We start from the raw sequence: 19,070 nt of genomic DNA, 5'->3' as shown, positions 1-19,070 counted from the left end.
CCACCCATCCCATTGCCCATGCGCCTTCCCCGCTCCCATCCCTGGAACGCAGATTTCAGGGCACCTGCTGTGGGCCAGGCACTGCAGAGCCCCTCCTCAACCCTCCTGTCTGGGGACACCCGCAAAGCTTCTGACCCCTCTAGGCAGACAACAGCGTCCCCCCCGCGGTTCCCAGCCAAGAGGCTCACAGTCAGGCTCCAGTCATGGGAGTCTGCGGCAACAAGAAGGGGGCTGTTCTAGGGCCCACTCTCGAAGACCAGGATGCTTGGGTCCTCAGAGGAGGTGGCAGGCGCCCGGCCTCCCTGGGCCAGGGACGGGGGAGGGGCGCCTGCCGGCGGGAGGCCCATTAGCCGGCTAAGTGCTCCCAGGGAGGGGGGACCGCGCAGCAGAAGAGTGGGTGAGGCGAAGCCAGGGCATAGGGGAGCGGGAGAAGCTTTTCCTGCATTCAGCTAAGTGCGGCAGAAGAGGGTGGGCGACAGGGCTCTGCGGCGACCCCCGGCCCAAGTCCAGCTCTCCAGTGGTATTGCAGCCCCCGTCGCTCAGAAACCTCAGTGGGCTGATCCCGGACCGCCTTAAGCAGCGCCCTCTACACCCAGTCCCTCCAGCTGCTCCCCAATAGCCACTTCGGCCCCCAGCACCCTCCTTCCTCCATAGGCCTGAAGAATCAGGTCCTGCTGAGCCCCGCGGCAAAGCCCCCGACCGGTTCGCGTGCCCCTGCCCCAATCCTTGCTCCGGCTGCAGTCGCCGCCCCGGCCGCCAGGGGGAGCCGACGGGGGGCGGGCGGGTCCGACGCGGCGGGAGGGGGCGGGGCCCGGGAGGCCCCGCCCCGTCCCCGCCCCGCCCGGGCCCCGCCGAGGCTCTGGTCGGTCCGGGACAGACTGGCGGGCGGGCGGGCTGGTACTGACGCCGCGGGGCCGAAGCGGGCCGGGCGGTGGGAGCAGCGGCGCCGTCAGTCCCCGTCAGGGCTCCGTGGGTCCCCGAACCGCCCCTGGCCCGGCCATGGCGGGCGCCCAGCCCGGCGTCCACGCGCTGCAGCTGGAGCCGCCCACCGTGGTGGAGACCCTGCGGCGCGGGAGTAAGTTCATCAAATGGGACGAGGTAAGCGTGCGGGCCCCTGCTCCGCCCCGATCCCGGGACTCTTTCTGTCAAGCTCGACCAGTCGCTGGGGACCCCTACCCCAGCCTCGCCTGCCCGTGGCGCCACCCTCATCCCAGCCTGGCGGCGCCCCGGAAACTTAAGTCCCCGATCGTCTCCGTAATGAAGACTTTGTCCCCCCAACTCCCAGTCTCTCAGCTCTGGAAAACTGGGCTCCACTCCTTGGCGCAGAGACTTTGAACCCCAATAAACCCCGTTCCCCCGTTTTCATTCGCCCTTCCCACCACTCCCTGCCAGACTAATTCTGGTTCCCCGATCCTGGCCTGGTCCCCAGACCCCTGCCCAGCACTAGACTCCCCGGCTGCAGGACCCTGACCTCCAGGCTGGCTTGGGGCATCCTCATTCTGGGTGTGTGCCAGGGCGTCCCTACTCTCCCCGGTGCCCTGCCTGAACAGTCCTCGTCCATTCATCATTTTTCCCCCTATTCTGGTTGGCACCCCTTCGCCCTGCTTCTAGATCCCAGCTCAGCTCCCTGCTCAGGTGGGAGCACCCAGTCACCCCCTAGGGAAGACTTTGCCCCCCAAGTTCCTCCACCCCTGGGAACTTTGCTCCCCACTCCTTAGGCTTGGGATCTTGAACCCCAATACATCCTGGCCCCCCTTTCCCTGTCCTGCCTCTGGTGCTTCCCAAATGCCCGTGTCCCCACCTTTGGCTGCCCATCCCCATCCTGGGTCCCCTCTTCTGCCCCCTGGGCCTCTCCTTCCCCAGGGCCTCCACCCGGCCGGCCTGAGCTTCCTCTCGGCTCCTTCCCAGTCAGGCCACGGGCCTGGAAGACTCTGGGCTCTTTTCCGGCTGGGTGGGGCCCCGGGGTAGGCGTGGGAGCTGGGGGGAGGAGATGGGGGCGTGGCCCGAAGCGGCAGGTGTGTGAGGAGGGGTGCCTGGGTGCCCCAGAGGCTGGGGGAGACCCCTCCCCCCAGGCTGGCCTGAAGGGAAAAGTTTCTTCTTTTCTTTCCACTGTGATAAACCCAAATAAGGAAGTGGGAACAGGGAGAGGGCCCTGGGGGTGGGGTGGGGGGTGCGGACAGAGGCTTGGGGCAGGAGAGCAGGGGTCCTGGGCTGTCTTCGAGAGCCAGACCTCTGGGGAGAGGTTGGGGGGAAACCCGAGGGGCAGTACCCATAGACTCCCCTCCCCCCTCCGCACACCACTGGGGGGCCTCAGACTCAATGTAGGGTTGGGAATCCCTAGAGGGGCTCGGGGCTGGGTGTCAGCACACTGAAGTGGGGAGGCCTATGCATCCCCAAAGTTTTGAGGCCTTCTGTCCCTTCTGTTCCCAGATGAACACCCATACTTTGTAAGCAAAACCTGCCATGGGTGGGGCTGCTGCAATCCCCATTCTCCAGAAAAGGAAACTGAGGTCTGGAGAGCAGAGACTTATCCCAGGCCCCACAATGGGGTGTGGCTGAGGCCAGGAGCTGGGAGTCTCCGCTCCCTGCTTCCCAGGTCACAGGACGCTGCAACCACACTGCCTGCAAGCAAGTCCTGGCTCCAATGACCTCGGGCAGGCTACGAAGTGTGCCTGTAACTAAGTGTCCTCATCTGTGAAATGGGAGTGACAACAGCACATCTCTTAGGCTGGTTAGGGGGCCTTTGTGTGCTCGAAGATGCTAGGTGCATAGAACTGTACCCGGTGTGCAGTAGGGGCGACGTGTGTATATGAGATGTATTGATAATGACAGTATTGTCCACCAGACACTGAGCAGCTGTTTAGGGGTGGTGCCCAACATGAGGTGGGGTCCTTTTCTGGCTGGAAGAGCCTGGAATAGGAGGGTTCTACCTGTAGCCACTTGGTCAGTCTGGCCCTGGCTGAGTCTAAGCCCTGGAGAACAGTCCCTCTGGCTGCTGGTCCTGAGTCACACGGGGTGGCCCTGGGAGTTTGCCAGGGACCGGGCCCTTCTCAGAAAATGGTGCTGGCATGCACTTCCCTGCCCCCTGCCAGCTGCAGGGCTGTTTGAGGGAGGAAGAGCTCACTGCCCTGTCCTGAGAGTAGGGCGAGTCCCCTTCTAGGGGGACTGTTCTTCTGTAAGATGGGATGAGCTTTGAAGCTGTGAGGACCCCGGCAGATGTGGTAAGGTGAAGAGTGGACTTTGAGGCAGACCAAGGGGTCATCGTGGTATCCCAAGGGATGCAGAAGGGCAGTGGGAGTCAGACTTCTCACTTTCATGCCTTAAACATTCTGTAGTGGGGTGAATTAGGGGGGCTGTCACCGTCACAGAGCTCTCAGCACTTCTGGGGAAATGGAGTCCAGGATGGGGGCTGGGGAGCCCTTCCAGGTGTGACACTGAATGTCACACCTAGGACCTTGGCTTTGTTCTGAGGGCCACAGGCAGCCACACAGGACCTGTGGACTGGATGAGGTTTTGTCTTAGCTCACGGGCAGGAACTCTGGGGTGCATGATGGGAGAGCCCCAGGGGCCAGGCCTGCACCACAGCCCTCACTCCCTGACCCCTGCTGCCCTGTGCCGTCCCCAGGAGACCTCCAGTCGGAACCTGGTGACCCTGCGTGTGGACCCCAGTGGCTTCTTCTTGTACTGGACAGGCCCCAACATGGTGAGGGGGGCCGCTGGTGCAGCTCGCTCAGGCCAAAGGCCCCTGTCCCAGACCCCTGCCCTGCCCGTGGGGGTGGGGCCGCACTGCAGGCTGACCTCTCCCACTGCTGCCCAGACAGGAAGTGCTCAGGGCAGGAGCTGAGGCTGGGGCTATAGCCAGGGGCTGGCCACTCCCTGGCCTGGGTAGGGAGCTTGGAGGCTCCTGGCTGTCACCCTACAGCCTCTCATACCCAGCCCGGCATCTGGTTCCCCCCAGGAGGTGGACACACTGGACATCAGTTCCATCAGGGACACACGGACAGGCCGGTACGCCCGTCTGCCCAAGGTGAGTGATGGAACCTGGGAGTGAAGACCACAGCGAGGCTGTGAGGCCTGGGAGCTCCTCCTCACCCTTCGCTGTCACCTACTCAGGACCCCAAGATCCGGGAAGTTCTGGGCTTTGGGGGTCCCGATGCCCGGCTGGAGGAGAAGCTGATGACGGTGGTGTCTGGGCCGGACCCAGTGAACACAGTGTTCTTGAACTTCATGGCCGTGCAGGATGACACAGCCAAGGTAGGCTGGCACCAAGGGGACAAGCGGGGAGTCACTGTCTTATTCTGTGAGTTGGCCGTCACGTACCGAACACCTGCTGTGTTCTAGGCTGCTCTGTGACCTACTGTGTACCAGAGATAGTTGTGGACCTGGGTTGTGGCTGGGCAGCCCCTCTGTCCCCCATTCACCGCCTCCCCGTGTATACTGGCCCCCCAGGTCTGGTCCGAGGAGCTGTTCAAGCTGGCTATGAACATCCTGGCTCAGAACGCCTCCCGGAACACCTTCCTGCGCAAAGCGTGAGCCCCAGGCCACCTGAGGGGGAGCCGGGGGGTTCACGTGGCCGTTTTCAGGGTGTGACCTCTTCACCTGCCTCCCCAGATACACAAAGCTGAAGCTGCAGGTGAACCAGGATGGTCGGATCCCCGTCAAGAAGTGAGCACCCCTTCCCCCAGCACCTTCCTCCTGCCCCGACCTCGGTAGCCTTTGTCTTCCACTGACCCTCAACCCCTCCTGCCCGCATCAGCATCCTGAAGATGTTCTCAGCAGACAAGAAGCGGGTGGAGACTGCACTGGAATCCTGTGGCCTCAATTTCAACCGGGTATGTGGGGTGGGGGCAGGGGCGGGGTGGGGTGTCATGGTGGGCACCCACCCTTCCGGGGCTGGCTGCCCCTGGCCTCTCACCCCACACTCCTTGACCTCCAGAGTGAGTCCATCCGGCCTGATGAGTTTTCCTTGGAAATCTTTGAGCGGTTCCTGAACAAGCTGTGTCTGCGGCCGGACATTGACAAGATCCTGCTGGAGATGTGAGCAGGGCCCAGCCTGCCTCCCACCCCTGTGCTCTGTGTTTGGCTTTTGCTTAGTGCACCTCTAGCTTAATGGGGAGAGGGGAAACTGGTGGGCCGGGTCCTGGAGCGCCGGGGGCGGGTGGGAGTGCCCGGGGAGAAACTGTCAATGATATGCCTGTGCTCAGAGCGGCTATTTCTGCCCCTCAGTTACAGGTAGCTCTGGGCTAACCCTGTACCAGGGTTGGTTTAATCAGCCCACTCTGCAATGGGGTCCAAGGCTCAGGTGTGTTGTGAGATCTGGAAGCAAGGGGTGGTGGGCTGACCACTTGGCAGCTCCTCAGCCCTGGCCATTGCCAGTGCCCACTAGTCTGTTGCCTTGACAATCCTGAGTGGTCAGGAGAGTGAACGGGGAAACTGAGGCCCAGAGGTTGGCCGTGACTCACCCAGAGTCCCACTCACTGGGTGCCAGACCCAGGAGTAGGCTTTCTGATTCCTTTGCCCAGGGCAAGGGCTTGGTGAGGGGATGGGATCCCTGCAAGGCTCCATCCTCACCTGGCTTCCTGCCCCCTCCAGAGGTGCCAAGGGCAAGCCATACCTGACACTGGAGCAGCTCATGGACTTCATCAACCAGAAGCAACGCGACCCGAGACTCAATGAAGTGCTGTACCCGCCGCTGCGGCCCTCCCAGGCCCGACTGCTCATCGAAAAGTATGAGCCCAACCAGCAGTTTCTGGAGCGAGGTGAGCTGGCCAGGGTGCAGGTGGGCGGGGGCAGGTGGGGCCCCAGCTGACCCTGCTGATCCCCTCCCACCCCAGACCAGATGTCCATGGAGGGCTTTAGCCGCTACCTGGGAGGCGAGGAGAACGGCATCCTGCCCCTGGAAGCCCTGGATCTGAGCGCCGACATGACCCAGCCGCTGAGTGCCTACTTCATCAACTCCTCGCATAACACCTATCTCACTGGTGAGCGGGGAGCAAGGGTGGGGCCCATGACCTCTGCCCTGTAACCCTTGCATTGCCCCACTCCTTCTGGGTCACAGTCCTTTTGGCCCATTTGCTCATTCATCGGCCAGTGCTGGGGATGCAGGCAAGGAACAGGCAGCGGCCCTGAGCAGGGGGGCCTCTCTGCGGGAGCGTGCCCCATGGTGGCTTTACCAGGCAAGGACTGGAATGGCTTGTGTTAGGGCCTGCAGCAGGAGAGACTGCAGGGTGCATTTTTTTTTTTTTTTTGAGATGGAGTTTCGCTCTTGTTGCCCAGGCTTGAGTGCAATGGCACGATCTCGGCTCACCGCAACCTCTGCCTGCCAAGTTCAAGTGATTCTCCTGCCTCAGCCTCCCAAGTAGCTGGGATTACAGGCATGCGCCACCATGCCCGGCTCATTTTGTATTTTTAGTAGAGACGGGGTTTCTCCATGTCGATCAGGCTGCTCTCAAACTCTCGACCTCAGGTGATCTGCCTGCCTCGGCCTCCCAAAGTACTGGGATTACAGGCATGAGCCACCGCGCCCGGCCTGCAGGGTGCTTTTAAGAGGCTGGAAGGGGGTTGGGTGTGGTGACTCATGCCTGTAATCCCAGAACTTTGGGAGGCTAAGGCAGGCAGATCACTTGAGCCCAGGTTTTAAGACCAGCCTTGGCAACATAGCATGACCCCATCTCTACAAATAATTTTTTAAAAATTAGTTGGGTATTGTGGCGCATGCCTGTGGTCCCAGCTGCTTGGGAGGCTGAGGTGGGAGTATCCCTTGGTTCTGGGAAGGTTGAGGCAGGAGTAAGCTGTGATTGCACCACTGCACTCCAGCCTGGGTGACAGAGTGAGACCCTTTCTCAAAAAAAAATTAAATAAATAATAAGTTTTAAAAAAAAGCAGAGCCGGGCACGGTGGCTCAAGCCTGTAATCCCAGCACTTTGGGAGGCTGAGACGGGCGGATCACGAGGTCAGGAGATCGAGACCACCCTGGCTAACCCGGTGAAACCCCGTCTCTACTAAAAAAAACAAAAAATACAAAAAACTAGCCGGGCGAGGTGGCGGGCGCCTGTAGTCCCAACTACTCGGGAGGCTAAGGCAGGAGAATGGCGTGAACCCGGCAGGCGGAGCTTTCAGTGAGCTGAGATCCAGCCACTGCACTCCAGCCTGGGCGATAGAGCGAGACTCCGTCTCAAAAAAAAAATAATAATTAAAAAAAAAAAAAAAAGCAGAAAGAAAGCTGGAGGGGGCAGGGTGCAGAGTGCTGGGGATCGGTGCCTGTTAAGAGAGGGAGAGCAAGGCAAGCTAGGCCCAGGGACCCAGAGGCACTTGGATTCATCCTGAGTGGGAGGGAGAGGCCTTTTGGAGGGTGAAGCAGAAGAGGTGATGTGATCTGATATGATATGTTCTTAGAAGGATGATGCCAGGTGCTCTGTAGAGACTGGATTCAGGCCAGGAGCAGTGACTCACGCCTGTAATCCCAGCACTTTGAGAGGCTGAGGTGTGTGGATCACCTGAGGTCAGGAGTTTGAGACCAGCCTGGCCAACATGGTGAAACCCTGTCTCTACTAAAAATACCAAAATTAACCAGGCATAGCGGTGGGCACCTGTAATCCCAGCTACTAGGGAGGCTGAGGCAGGAGAATCGCTTGAACCAAGGAGGTGGAGGTTGCAGTGAGCCAAGGTCCTGCCACTGCACTCCAGCCTGGGCGACCGAGTGAGATTCGGTCTCAGAAAAAAAACAAAGACAGAGAGATTGGATTGGAGGCAGGGAGGCCTGAGCCTTCCACACAGGAAGTGGTGTGAGCTGTGCCAGGGCCAAGATGGGTGGAGGGAGGGAGGAGAGGGGCGATTGTTGAGTCAGTGGGGAGCTATAGTGAGCCTCGGGGATGACTCCCCCAGCTCACGCTGGTGGGATGGTCAGGTGGTGGGTATCCATCTGAGAGATGGAGAGCCCTCTGCAAATCCAGCATGGCCTGGTTCCGGGTGGGGCCGGGATGGTGAGGAGCTGGGCTGGTGGGCGGCCTTGGTGACAGAGCCTTGCCCCTAGCTGGGCAGCTGGCCGGGACCTCGTCGGTGGAGATGTACCGCCAGGTGCTGCTGTGGGGCTGCCGCTGTGTGGAGCTGGATGTGTGGAAAGGACGGCCGCCCGAGGAGGAACCCTTCATCACCCATGGCTTCACCATGACCACGGAGGTGCCTCTGCGCGACGTGCTGGAGGCCATTGCCGAGACTGCCTTCAAGACCTCGCCCTACCCCGTCATCCTCTCCTTCGAGAACCACGTGGACTCGTGAGTGAGCCCCTGGCATGAAACCCCATGGACCCAGGGACAGCCCTCCCGCCTCAGCGCTGTGGGACTGCTCAGGGACCTCCAACCCTGTGAACCGCCACTGACCTGTCCTGTAGACCCCAGTTTCCCCTAGGGACCTCTGATCTCTGACCTCGGCTCCGCAGGGCAAAGCAGCAGGCAAAGATGGCTGAGTACTGCCGCTCCATCTTTGGAGATGCGCTACTCATCGAGCCTGTGGACAAGTACCCGGTACGGGGGCTCAGAGCGAGGGTGGGGGTATGCGGGCCACGGTGCTGTGGACCTGGTCCAGGGCCCTGACTCGTCCATGCCTGCCCAGCTGGCCCCAGGTGTTCCCCTGCCCAGCCCCCAGGACCTGATGGGCCGTATCCTGGTGAAGAACAAGAAGCGGCACAGACCCAGCACAGGTGGCCCAGACAGCGCCGGGCGCAAGCGGCCGCTGGAGCAGAGCAATTCGGCCCTGAGCGAGAGCTCCGCTGCCACTGAGCCCTCCTCCCCGCAGCTTGGTAGGCCCCAGCCTGGCCCGCCACCCTGACCTGACCCCAGCCTCTGGCCTCATGCTGTCGGCGCTGTGACACTTCATCCCAGACCCCCAGCCCACCCTCCCGCCTCGCTGTGCACCTGTTCCCACAACTGGCCTCTCTCCTCACCACCTGTTGGCTGGTGTGGGGCCTCTAACCCCTGACCTCAGGTGCATGCCTCACTGAGCTGCACTGAGTCCACCTGCCCAGTTAGTTATCATTTCAGCTCACCTCTGACCTCTTACCCTTGACGATTCACCTCACTATGCCCCCTCCTTAGACATGGCTCTGACTTACCCGTGACCTGTAACCCCTCTGTGTCATCTCTTACCCCGCTATTAAGGCTGTGGTACCCTACTTCCTGACTTCTCACCCTACTGAACCACCCTATCTGCCTCCCTGCTGAATATCACCCCAGACCTTTACCTTTGACCTATGACCCCTCTCAACCACTACTGGATTTAATACTGTCTGACCCCTGACCTCTTGGCCTCTCCCCAAGCCACACTTCTCTGAGAGTACCCCTTGAATTCCCCACTGAGTCACCTGCACACACTGGGAAAAACCCCTCCACGCTTCCTAAGCAGCTGTGTGGTCCTGACCCCTGACCTTGTGGCCCTGTCCTCTGCAGGGTCGCCCAGCTCTGACAGCTGCCCAGGCCTGAGCAACGGGGAGGAGGGGGCCCTTGAGAAGCCCAGCCTGGAGCCTCGGAAGTCTTTGGGTGAGGAGGGCCTGAACCGGGGCCCCTATGCTCTTGGACCTGCTGACCGTGAGGATGAGGAGGAAGATGAGGAAGAGGAGGAGCAGACAGACCCCAAAAAGCCGACCACAGATGAGGTCAGGCCCAGAGGGCGGGCAGGTCGGGGAGGTAGCATCTATTTACCTCCCAAGCAGTTTATTACCTCCACTGGGGGCTGAGGGTCTGACCACCACCAAGACCGACATCACCCTGCGCCCTGGGGCTCAGTGTGGGTGTGAGTGAAGGTGGGAGGAGGGGTCTTCAGTCATCAGGAATGGAAACAAGCATACAGTTCTCCTGGTGATGTGGCCTGGGAGGTGCGAGTTAGGGCACAGAACTGGCAGAGGGCAGCCCTGGGCAGGGAGGTGGGGCTGGCAGAGCTCAGGAAGGGGGACAGCATGTGCAAAGGTCCTAGGGCAGAGCCAGGGGGTGCAGGAGCAGGGAGCGTTGAGTAGCTGTGAGGAGTGGTATAGAAAAAACCAGTCTGGGCCGGGCGCGGTGGCTCAAGCCTGTAATCCCAGCACTTTGGGAGGCCGAGGCGGGCGGATCACGAGGTCAGGAGATCGAGACCATCCTGGCTAACACGGTGAAACCCCGTCTCTACTAAAAAATACAAAAAACTAGCCGGGCGAGGTGGCGGGCGTCTGTAGTCCCAGCTACTTGGGAGGCTGAGGCAGGAGAATGGCTAAACCCGGGAGGCGGAGCTTGTAGTGAGCTGAGATCTGGCCACTGCACTCCAGCCTGGGCGACGGAGCGAGACTCCGTCTCCAAAAAAATCTGAGCCGGGCATGGTGGCTCACACCTGTAATCCCAGCTACTCGGCAGGTGGAGGTACGAGAATCCCTTGAACCTGGGAGGTGGAGCTTGCAGTGAGCTGAGATCACGCCGTTGCTACGATTTTGTAGCCTGGGCTACAAAAGGAGACTCTGTCTCAAAAAAAAAAAAAAAAAAAAAGACATTGCTATAAAGACAATTACTGGGGCAATTAGTGAAATTTAAAGATGAACTACATATTAGATAATATGTCAATGTTTTGTTTCCTGAATTTAATTATTGTATTGGAGTTATATAAGAGAATGTCCATATATGCTGAAGTATTTATGGGTAAAGGGTCATGATGTCTGTAATTTACTCCCAAATGATTCAGTAAAAGTAATAATTTTAACACCTATATGTGCTGGGCGAGGTGGCTCACACCTGTAATCCCAGCACTTTGTGAGGCCGAGGTGGGCGAGTCACCTGAGGTCAGGAGGTTCAAGACCAGCCTGGCCAACATGGTGAAACCCCCTCTCTACTAAAATTACATAAATTAGCCGGGCAAGGTGGTGGGCGCCTATAATCCCAGCTACTTGGGAGGCTGAGGCAGGAAAATTGCTTGAGCCAGGTGGTGTCCAGGGCGCATCAGTGAGACCCTGGGAAGAAGATTGTTGGCATCACCAGCAGTGCGTGGATAGTGGTGGGAAGAGGGTCAGCACCTCCTTCATGGGGGGCAGGTGAGGGAATGGCCAGCTGTGGCGGGAGTGGCACTGCTGACCCTGGGTTGGGGCCCACAGGGCACGGCCAGCAGCGAGGTGAATGCCACTGAGGAGATGTCCACGCTTGTCAACTACATCGAGCCTGTCAAGTTCAAGTCCTTTGAAGCTGCTCGAAGTGAGTAGGGGTGGGTGGCAGCCATGGGAGCTTGCCCAGCTCAGCCCTGCCAGGTCTGATGCCGTCTCTTGGCTCACCCCAAGAGAGGAACAAATGCTTCGAGATGTCGTCCTTCGTGGAGACCAAGGCCATGGAGCAACTGACCAAGAGCCCCATGGAGTTTGTGGAGTATCCTTTGAAGGTGCTGTGGGCGGGCAGGCCAGAGTGGGGCGCTTGGAGGCTGGCTGCGGTGTTCTGTCCCCACGTGTGCCACCTGCACAGGGTGCTGGCCCTCCGGCGGCCCTCCTGCACCCTGGCCTGTGGCTTGGGCAGGTCCAGGCAGTCTCAGGGGGCATGGCTAGGCTGAGAAATGGAGGCTGGGTGTGGGAGTCACAGGAGCACCTGGCTGAGGCCGGAGGTGAAGGCTGATGGGGTGGGCCTTGGCACCTGTGTGGCCCCTGACCACCAACCTCAGATACAACAAGCAGCAGCTCAGCCGCATCTACCCCAAGGGCACCCGCGTGGACTCCTCCAACTACATGCCCCAGCTCTTCTGGAACGTAGGGTGCCAGCTTGTTGCGCTCAACTTCCAGACCCTCGGTGAGCCCTGGCCCCCTCCATCTTGATCCCGACCCTCAGTCTTACTGACTTCTGACCCATGATCCTGCTGGTCTTGCCTGAACAGACCTCTGACCCTGTCTAATCCCAGATCCCAGGGGATCCCAGCCCCCGACTCACCCGCCTCCTGCCCTTGGCTGATGCCAGACCCCTCCCCTGTCTGATCTGTCCTGGATCCGGACCCTGATGCCATTTGAGCCCACCCCTGGCCCTGGACCTTGGATGCCATCTGACCTGATGGTCTCCCGTTCTCCACATGGCACCGTCCTGCCTGATCCCTGGCCCTGCTTGACTGGCCCATGGCACCCCAGATGTGGCGATGCAGCTCAATGCGGGCGTTTTTGAGTACAACGGGCGCAGCGGGTACCTGCTCAAGCCGGAGTTCATGCGGCGGCCTGACAAATCCTTCGACCCCTTCACTGAGGTCATCGTGGATGGCATCGTGGCCAATGCCTTGCGGGTCAAGGTGGGGCCTGGGGGTGCTCAGGCCAGGGATGTCCTGGGGGCAGGACTCTCAGCATCTGCCTCACCTTCCTTGGCCCACCCCCCAGGTGATCTCGGGGCAGTTCCTATCCGACAGGAAGGTGGGCATCTACGTGGAGGTGGACATGTTTGGCCTCCCTGTTGACACGCGGCGCAAGTACCGCACCCGGACCTCTCAGGGGAACTCGTTCAACCCTGTGTGGGATGAGGAGCCCTTCGACTTCCCCAAGGTGAGCCTGGCCCCCGCACCTGCTCAGGCACAGGGCAGATCCAGCACAGACCGCCCCGGTTCTCGGGTGGGAGAACAAAAACCAAGCACACTGTTGGCGACTGGGGATCAGAAAGCGGGGGGCACCATGGGTCCACCAGGACCTGCCTGTCCGAGCGTCAGGCTCCCTGCCCTCCTCAGGGTAAGACACCAGGGTGAGAAGGTGAGATGGGGTTGGGGGGTGTCAGCTAGAGATCTTGTATCCTCTGCGAGGAGTGAACGCAGCCTGCCCCATCTCCGATGCAGGAGCTGAGGTCACAACCCCAAGCTCATATCCGCTCTTCCGCACCCTGCACGGCCCTGCATGGACGCGGCCTCTGCTCCCAACCTAGGCGCATGCGTTCTTGGTTTCCTGCTCATGGCTCACTCGCGTTTCTAAACTGGCGATGACCAGAACTGTCTGTGGGGGCCCTGAAGGGGCCTGGCTGCCTGTCATCTTGCCTCAGGGTCCTGATGGCTATAGTCATCCATTAGGCCAGGCCATGGAGTTGGGGTCAGCCATCAGCTTAGTGGCAATGGTGACTGATGGTCAGTAGGCCAGCTTGTCTGAAGGTCTGCTCTGTTAGGCTTTGATGGCTGTGGTTAGCTGTGGCCTGGTAGCCACGGTGGCTCAGGGTCAGCCCCGTGGCTCAGCTCCAGTCTGGCCCACAGGTGGTGCTGCCTACGTTGGCTTCACTTCGCATCGCAGCCTTTGAGGAGGGGGGTAAATTTGTAGGGCACCGGATCCTGCCTGTCTCTGCCATCCGCTCTGGTGAGGCCTTGGTGGGCTCTGGGAAGCACAGCGGGCAGTGGGTAGGGCCCCCGCCTGGCCTAGCAACCCAACCTTGCCTTCCTGCCCACCCAGGGTACCACTACGTCTGCCTGCGGAATGAGGCCAACCAGCCGCTGTGCCTTCCGGCCCTGCTCATCTACACTGAAGCCTCGGACTACATTCCTGATGACCACCAGGGTGAGCTGGGGGTGGGCAGGGCCGGCCTGGCCAGGGAGTGTGAGGGACAAGGGCCATCCCCAGGGTCTGGGAGTTGCCGAGCTGGATGGCCCCGACTGAGTGGGGAACAGATCCACAGATCCAAGGACAAGCTCTGGAATTCCTCATTGTGACCAGAGCTGGCGGGTGGGGGTGGCCTGGGGGCCTGTCTCTGAGACCCTGGCCTTCTGCCTCCCCGCAGACTACGCGGAGGCCCTGATCAACCCCATTAAGCACGTCAGCCTGATGGACCAGAGGGCCCGGCAGCTGGCCGCCCTCATTGGGGAGAGTGAGGTGAGCCGGGGCAGGGCAGGGCTCAGGCTCACTGTGACCCAGGGGGCCGCTGGACACGACTGCTGTGGCCACGTGAGGAGGAGGCTTCTGGTCTCTCTAGTGCAATAGGCTTGGCAGCCCTGGGATTTTGAGGAGATGAAAACCACCCATTTGCATTCAGGATGCCTTCAGGTCAGACCTGGGCTGGAATTCCTCCAGCCTATACAGGCTCCGAGTGGGGGTACAGGGGTCCCACTCACTTTGTCAGGGCAGTGCGAAGCCACAGAAGCTGTTCATATGTGGTGTCCTGGGAGCCATGAGGAGGGCAGTGGCTTCCGTGGGGAGGGGTCAGGCTCAGAGGTTCACCTGTGCTTCCAGACCCAGTCCCCCCGGGGCCTGTGGCAGGCAGGCAGGGAGAGATGACTGCAATTAGGGCTGCCCGGAGCTGTTAGTGGAGAGGCTGGTGCCTACTCTGCGGCTGGTGGAGTCCTCTGTTGATTTAATCAGGAGCTGAGCAGCAAGGAAAATGAGCGACTGTAGGCAAGCCTGGGGGACACAGGCAGGGGAGGAGAGGAGGCTTGGGGCTGGGCCAGGCCTTTCCAGAACAATCTGGGTGTTCCTGAGCGCATGCAGTGGGCTGGCATTATGTTATCTTCCCCACAGCCCATGTGGAAAAGGGGTTTAGAAAGGCTTGATTTATAGCTCTTTTCATGCAGACAGCCTCCTGTTACAGAGCAGCCCAGCAGTGGCTTGGACTAAGGGAAGCTGACAGGGGTGCTAGGGGCCCCGGGAGGTGGTAGAGGACAGAAGGGTCTGGAGGGAACAGCATTTCTGGAAAGAGCATTCTCCTTTCTCCCTATAGGCTCAGGCTGGCCAAGAGATGTGCCAGGACACCCAGTCTCAGCAGCTGGGGTCTCAGCTGTCCCCAAACCCCACCCCTAGCCCACTGGATGCCTCCCCCCGCCGGCCCCCCGGCCCCACCGCCTCCCCTGCCAGCACCTCCCTCAGCAGCCCAGGTAAGGAGCAGCTCGGGTCAGGGGTGGGCTGCAGGGAGGTGCCCCACCACCCTGTCCTTCAGCTCCTCACAGGGCCTCTGCTCCCTAGGGCAGCGCGACGATCTCATCGCCAGCATCCTCTCAGGTAGGGGGCGGGGTACCTGGAGGCCGGGGGGCTGCCTTGCAGTTTCCCCCACCCCCCGCCTACCTTTCCTCTGCCACTCCCAGAGGTGGCCCCCACCCCACTGGATGAGCTCCGAGGTCACAAGGCTCTGGTCAAGCTCCAGAGCCGGCAAGAGCGAGACCTGCGGGAGCTGCGCAAGAAGCATCAGCGGAAGGCAGTCACCCTCACCCGCCGCCTGCTGGATGGCCTGGCTCAGGCACAGGCTGAGGGCAGGTGCCAGCTGCGGCCAGGTGCCCTGTGAGTGTCTGGGCCGCCTGTGTGCTATGTGTGCTGGGTGCACTGAAGTGAACATGGGGGTCGGTGGGCATGGAGAGATGGCAAGAGCCGCTCCTTGACCCCCAGGGAGGAGGGTTCGGGTGCAAGGATGGAGGAGGCTTTCCACACCAGGCACCTCCGTGTCCCCCAGGGAGTGACATCTCTTTTGAAGTCCATGAGGAGCGTGTTGCCCAAACAGGCTCCCATCACTTGTGTGGAGCTAACAGGCCTCCTGGTTTGCATAACAGACCTGGCCCCATGGGGTGGTGTCTGCCATCGCTTGCCGGGGTGTGCCCCCCCACACACCCTCCCCATCCCAGTTCATGTGACGGACCCAAGCATCACCCAGAGGGGTTCTCCTCGCAGAGGCGGGGCCGCTGATGTGGAGGACACGAAGGAGGGGGAGGACGAGGCAAAGCGGTATCAGGAGTTCCAGAACAGACAGGTGCAGAGCCTGTTGGAGCTGCGGGAGGCCCAGGTGGACGCAGAGGCCCAGCGGAGGCTGGAGCATCTGAGACAGGTAGGAGGCCTGCAGTGGCCAGGGAAAGCCTCCTGGATAGACTGGTCATCGACCCGGCATCACCTGTCGGCTCCCTGTGTCCATAGGCTCTGCAGCGGCTCAGGGAGGTCGTCCTTGATGCAAACACAACTCAGTTCAAGAGGCTGAAAGAGATGAACGAGAGGTGAAGGCCTAGGATGGTCTATGGGAAGGGCTGGGGACTTCTAATACAGAAGGAAGGCAGAGTCTGTGCTTCTGCCGCTGACCCCTCCTTTTTCCCTGCTGGCTTCTCAAGGGAGAAGAAGGAACTGCAGAAGATCCTGGACAGAAAGCGCCATAACAGCATCTCGGAGGCCAAGACGAGGGACAAGCATAAGAAGGAGGCGTAAGGGCACCGGGGCCGGGGGCCACCTGGGTACTGGGGAGGCAGGGCAGGTGTCTGGGCCCCGAGCCATCCTGCATTGCTCCTGTGCAGGGAACTGACCGAGATTAACCGTCGGCACATCACTGAGTCAGTCAACTCCATCCGTCGGGTGAGTTGGGCTCCTGGGCCACCCTACCCCACGTCCCTTCCTTCACTCATCAGACACCCTTCTCTGTGCCTGGCCTGGTGCCACGTTGCCCTCAAAGTTCTTCTAGAGCCTTTCTCGAGTGCCCAACAGCTCCAGGGTACCCGCATCATACCCAAAGCCAACTGTCTGCACCAGTGCCCCTGGCTTTGGTGTCCTTGGGCCCGGTCCTTTCACAAACCTGATACATCACCCTGGGAGCCTTCACCCACCTGACTTCCTTTATTTTTCTTTGAGACGGAGTCTCACTTTGTGACCCAGGCCGGAGTGCAGTGGTGCGATCTTGGCTCACTGCAACCTCTGCCTCTTGGGTTCAAGCAATTCTCTTGCCTCAGCCTCCCAAGTAGCTGGGATTACAGGCGTCCGCCACTACGCCTGGCTAATTTTTGTATTTTTAGTAGAGATGGGGTTTCACCATGTTGGCCAGGCTGGTCTGGAACTCCTGACCTCAGGTGATCTGCCCACCTCGGCCTCCCAAAGTGCTGGGATTACAGGTGTGAGCCACTGCGCCTGGCCTTGCCCACCTGACTTCTATACCCAGCCAGAGCCTCGAGGCCCTAGCCCCTCAGGGCCCCTCAGCTGAGCCCTTGCCCACCCCTGTAGCTGGAGGAGGCCCAGAAGCAGCGGCATGACCGTCTTGTGGCTGGGCAGCAGCAGGTCCTGCAACAGCTGGCAGAAGAGGAGCCCAAGGTGAGGCCATGGGCGAACAGGCGGGCAGATGGGGTGCAAGGCAGCCAGGCCTCGCCTGTGATGTCCGTCCTCCTCCCACAGCTGCTGGCCCAGCTGGCCCAGGAGTGTCAGGAGCAGCGGGCGAGGCTCCCCCAGGAGATCCGCAGGAGCCTGCTGGGCGAGATGCCGGAGGGGCTGGGGGATGGGCTTCTGGTGGCCTGTGCCAGCAACGGTCACGCACCTGGGAGCAGCGGGCACCTGTCGGGCGCTGACTCGGAGAGCCAGGAGGAGAACACGCAGCTCTGAACTGGCTGAGCAAGAGGTGGCCACAGGGCCAGGGTGGGCGCTGGGTGGAGGGCAGGAGGCAACGACACTAATGCTTTTTTTTTTTAACTTTTTATCTAGAAATTTTATTTTTTTAAACCTGGGGCAAGTACCTGAGCTAACTCCCTTCATCCTCCTGGGGCCCCTCCTTCCTGCCCTCAGTCTTAGGTTAGGGCCCTGGTCAGGGCTTTGCTCCCCGTGACACCCACACCCTCGAGGTAGCAGTGTCTCCTCCCTTCCCTGGGAGAGCTGCTGGAGCTTCAGGAAGTAGGTGTCACATTTTTTCTCTATTCTTTGGGGATTTTTTTTACATGAATAAAAGTGGATTTCAGGGACCCTGTGTGCAGTGTGATTTGGGGTGAGAGGACTCTGTACGTTTCCTCATCTGTAAAATGGGCTTTGGGTGTTTGGTGGGGTTGAGGGCACGCCTCCAGCCAAGGACTGCTGGGTTGAACCTGAGCCTGCCCTGCCGAGTCTGCTGAGCTTCCCTGTTCCTGTTCCTCCATCCCCACGACTTTCATCTCTCTGAGGCTCTCCCTGTTCTCTCTTCGCTGAGGCTCGGGCCTCTGCTTCAGGAAGCCTTCCCTGCCCCGCTTCCTGTGGCCTGATATGACCCAAACGCCTAGCATCTTCCGCCCGGGCTGCTCTGGGCCCCCGACAGGCAGTTGACTCTATCGGGTGATGGATCAGCCAGGGTGGAGCAGGGCAGCTCAGAACCTGCCCAACGCCAGGGGACGGGGGTCTTCAGAGAGAGGTGGGCAGTAGGCCTGCCTGTGACCCTGGGGGAAGGGAAGTGGACAGTCACAGACACGCAGGGGCTGGGCCACCCAGCATACCCTCATCCCTGTGAGGGAGATATTATGCCTGTTTTACAGATGAGGAGACTGAGGCCTGGAGCCATCTCTCATGTGCCAGGCCACAGCTAAATCAAGATGTCCTGACCTGGAGGCAGGGCGGGCCTGGACCCACCGTGGTGGACTGTCTTCAGCCAGCCTGGACCTGTCCTATGCCTCAAGACCAGCGAAAAGTCGCGGAGAGCCCACAGTGCGGGCTCGAGGGCGGGGCTGGGCTCGAAGCAGGGTCGGCTTGGCACCTCTTCAAGGCCTCTCCCAGCTTCCTGGCTCTTCCTAGGCTGCCCGCCTGCATCCCTCCTCCAGGGGAAGGAGGCCTCTTATCTGGGCTTATCTCCTGCCAATTGAGTATCTTCTCTGCTTTGTTTTTGCTGCAGCCTCAGGCAAACAGATGGGGTGGGGAGGCCAGGGAAATAGGCTCCGGAGTAGGGCCCTCCTCCCTCAGGGTCAGTGCAGTGGCCCCAGACTTCCTCACTTCTGCTGTGGGGCCCTGCCCTATCCCCTAGTTCTGCTCACTCCACTGTATTCCGTATCCAGGCTCCTCAGCAGCCAACTCCCATCTTCCTGACTAGCTGGTGTCCACTGAGGGACACCAGCTAAATTGCTAACTCCTGGGTGTGACATTCCAGCCCCTCGGAAGCCTGGCCTCTACTGCTCCCCTGTCCTTCCATGGGTCCACTCCTCCCTGCGCCGGGAGGGATGACCCTCACCCTCACCTTCAGGTAGCGGCTCTAGCCGCCTCCTCCCTGAAGCCCTCTGACTGCCCTGCCGACTTCGGGCCCTCGGGAGCTTCCGAGAGCAGGGCCGTCGCGCAACGGATCTCTGTGCCCAGCACGAAGCACCGGGCCGGGTTACAGGGGGGTCCAATAAATCTTTCTGGAACGGAGCCCCCGCTCTGTTCGGGTCCCTGCGTGAAGCCTCTGTTTCCAGCGACC

The 19,070-nt window shown here is 60.5% G+C and overlaps 1 protein-coding gene across 2 annotated transcripts; it reads left to right on the top strand.

The window, feature by feature from the left end:
• Nucleotides 1-902: 902 nt before the first annotated feature.
• Nucleotides 903-19,046, top strand: PLCB3 (phospholipase C beta 3). Of its 2 annotated transcripts, XM_050757104.1 has the most exons (32): nucleotides 976-1,098; nucleotides 3,626-3,703; nucleotides 3,959-4,027; nucleotides 4,114-4,254; nucleotides 4,450-4,529; nucleotides 4,612-4,665; nucleotides 4,757-4,832; nucleotides 4,937-5,037; nucleotides 5,593-5,759; nucleotides 5,835-5,981; nucleotides 8,033-8,273; nucleotides 8,438-8,522; nucleotides 8,611-8,797; nucleotides 9,444-9,649; nucleotides 11,105-11,201; nucleotides 11,285-11,369; nucleotides 11,656-11,780; nucleotides 12,110-12,264; nucleotides 12,350-12,511; nucleotides 13,201-13,300; nucleotides 13,394-13,498; nucleotides 13,719-13,810; nucleotides 14,652-14,805; nucleotides 14,894-14,929; nucleotides 15,013-15,205; nucleotides 15,590-15,743; nucleotides 15,830-15,906; nucleotides 16,018-16,107; nucleotides 16,198-16,255; nucleotides 16,895-16,981; nucleotides 17,063-17,282; nucleotides 18,160-19,046. In XM_050757104.1, the coding sequence occupies exons 1-31, from the start codon at nucleotides 1,000-1,002 to the stop codon at nucleotides 17,264-17,266; spliced, it is 3,705 nt and encodes a 1,234-aa protein (XP_050613061.1). In that variant the 5' UTR covers nucleotides 976-999; the 3' UTR covers nucleotides 17,267-17,282; nucleotides 18,160-19,046. The 2 variants fall into 2 exon arrangements, with proteins under 2 accessions (XP_050613060.1, XP_050613061.1); XM_050757103.1 differs by lacking the exon at nucleotides 18,160-19,046 and having other exon boundaries at nucleotides 903-1,098; nucleotides 17,063-17,619.
• The last annotated feature ends 24 nt before the right edge of the window (nucleotides 19,047-19,070 follow it).

Source organism: Macaca thibetana, chromosome 14 (genome assembly GCF_024542745.1).
Source record: "Macaca thibetana thibetana isolate TM-01 chromosome 14, ASM2454274v1, whole genome shotgun sequence".
NCBI lineage: Eukaryota > Metazoa > Chordata > Mammalia > Primates > Cercopithecidae > Macaca > Macaca thibetana.
This window is presented reverse-complemented; position numbering and strand designations above follow the sequence as displayed.

Coding starts and splice junctions, on each gene's coding strand:
- PLCB3 (XM_050757104.1), top strand. CDS start 1,000: ATGGCGGGCGCCCAGCCCGGCGTCCACGCGCTGCAGCTGGAGCCGCCC. Junction 13,811..14,651: donor CCCTCATTGGGGAGAGTGAG/GTGAGCCGGGGC, acceptor TTCTCCCTATAG/GCTCAGGCTGGCCAAGAGAT. Junction 14,806..14,893: donor CACCTCCCTCAGCAGCCCAG/GTAAGGAGCAGC, acceptor TCTGCTCCCTAG/GGCAGCGCGACGATCTCATC.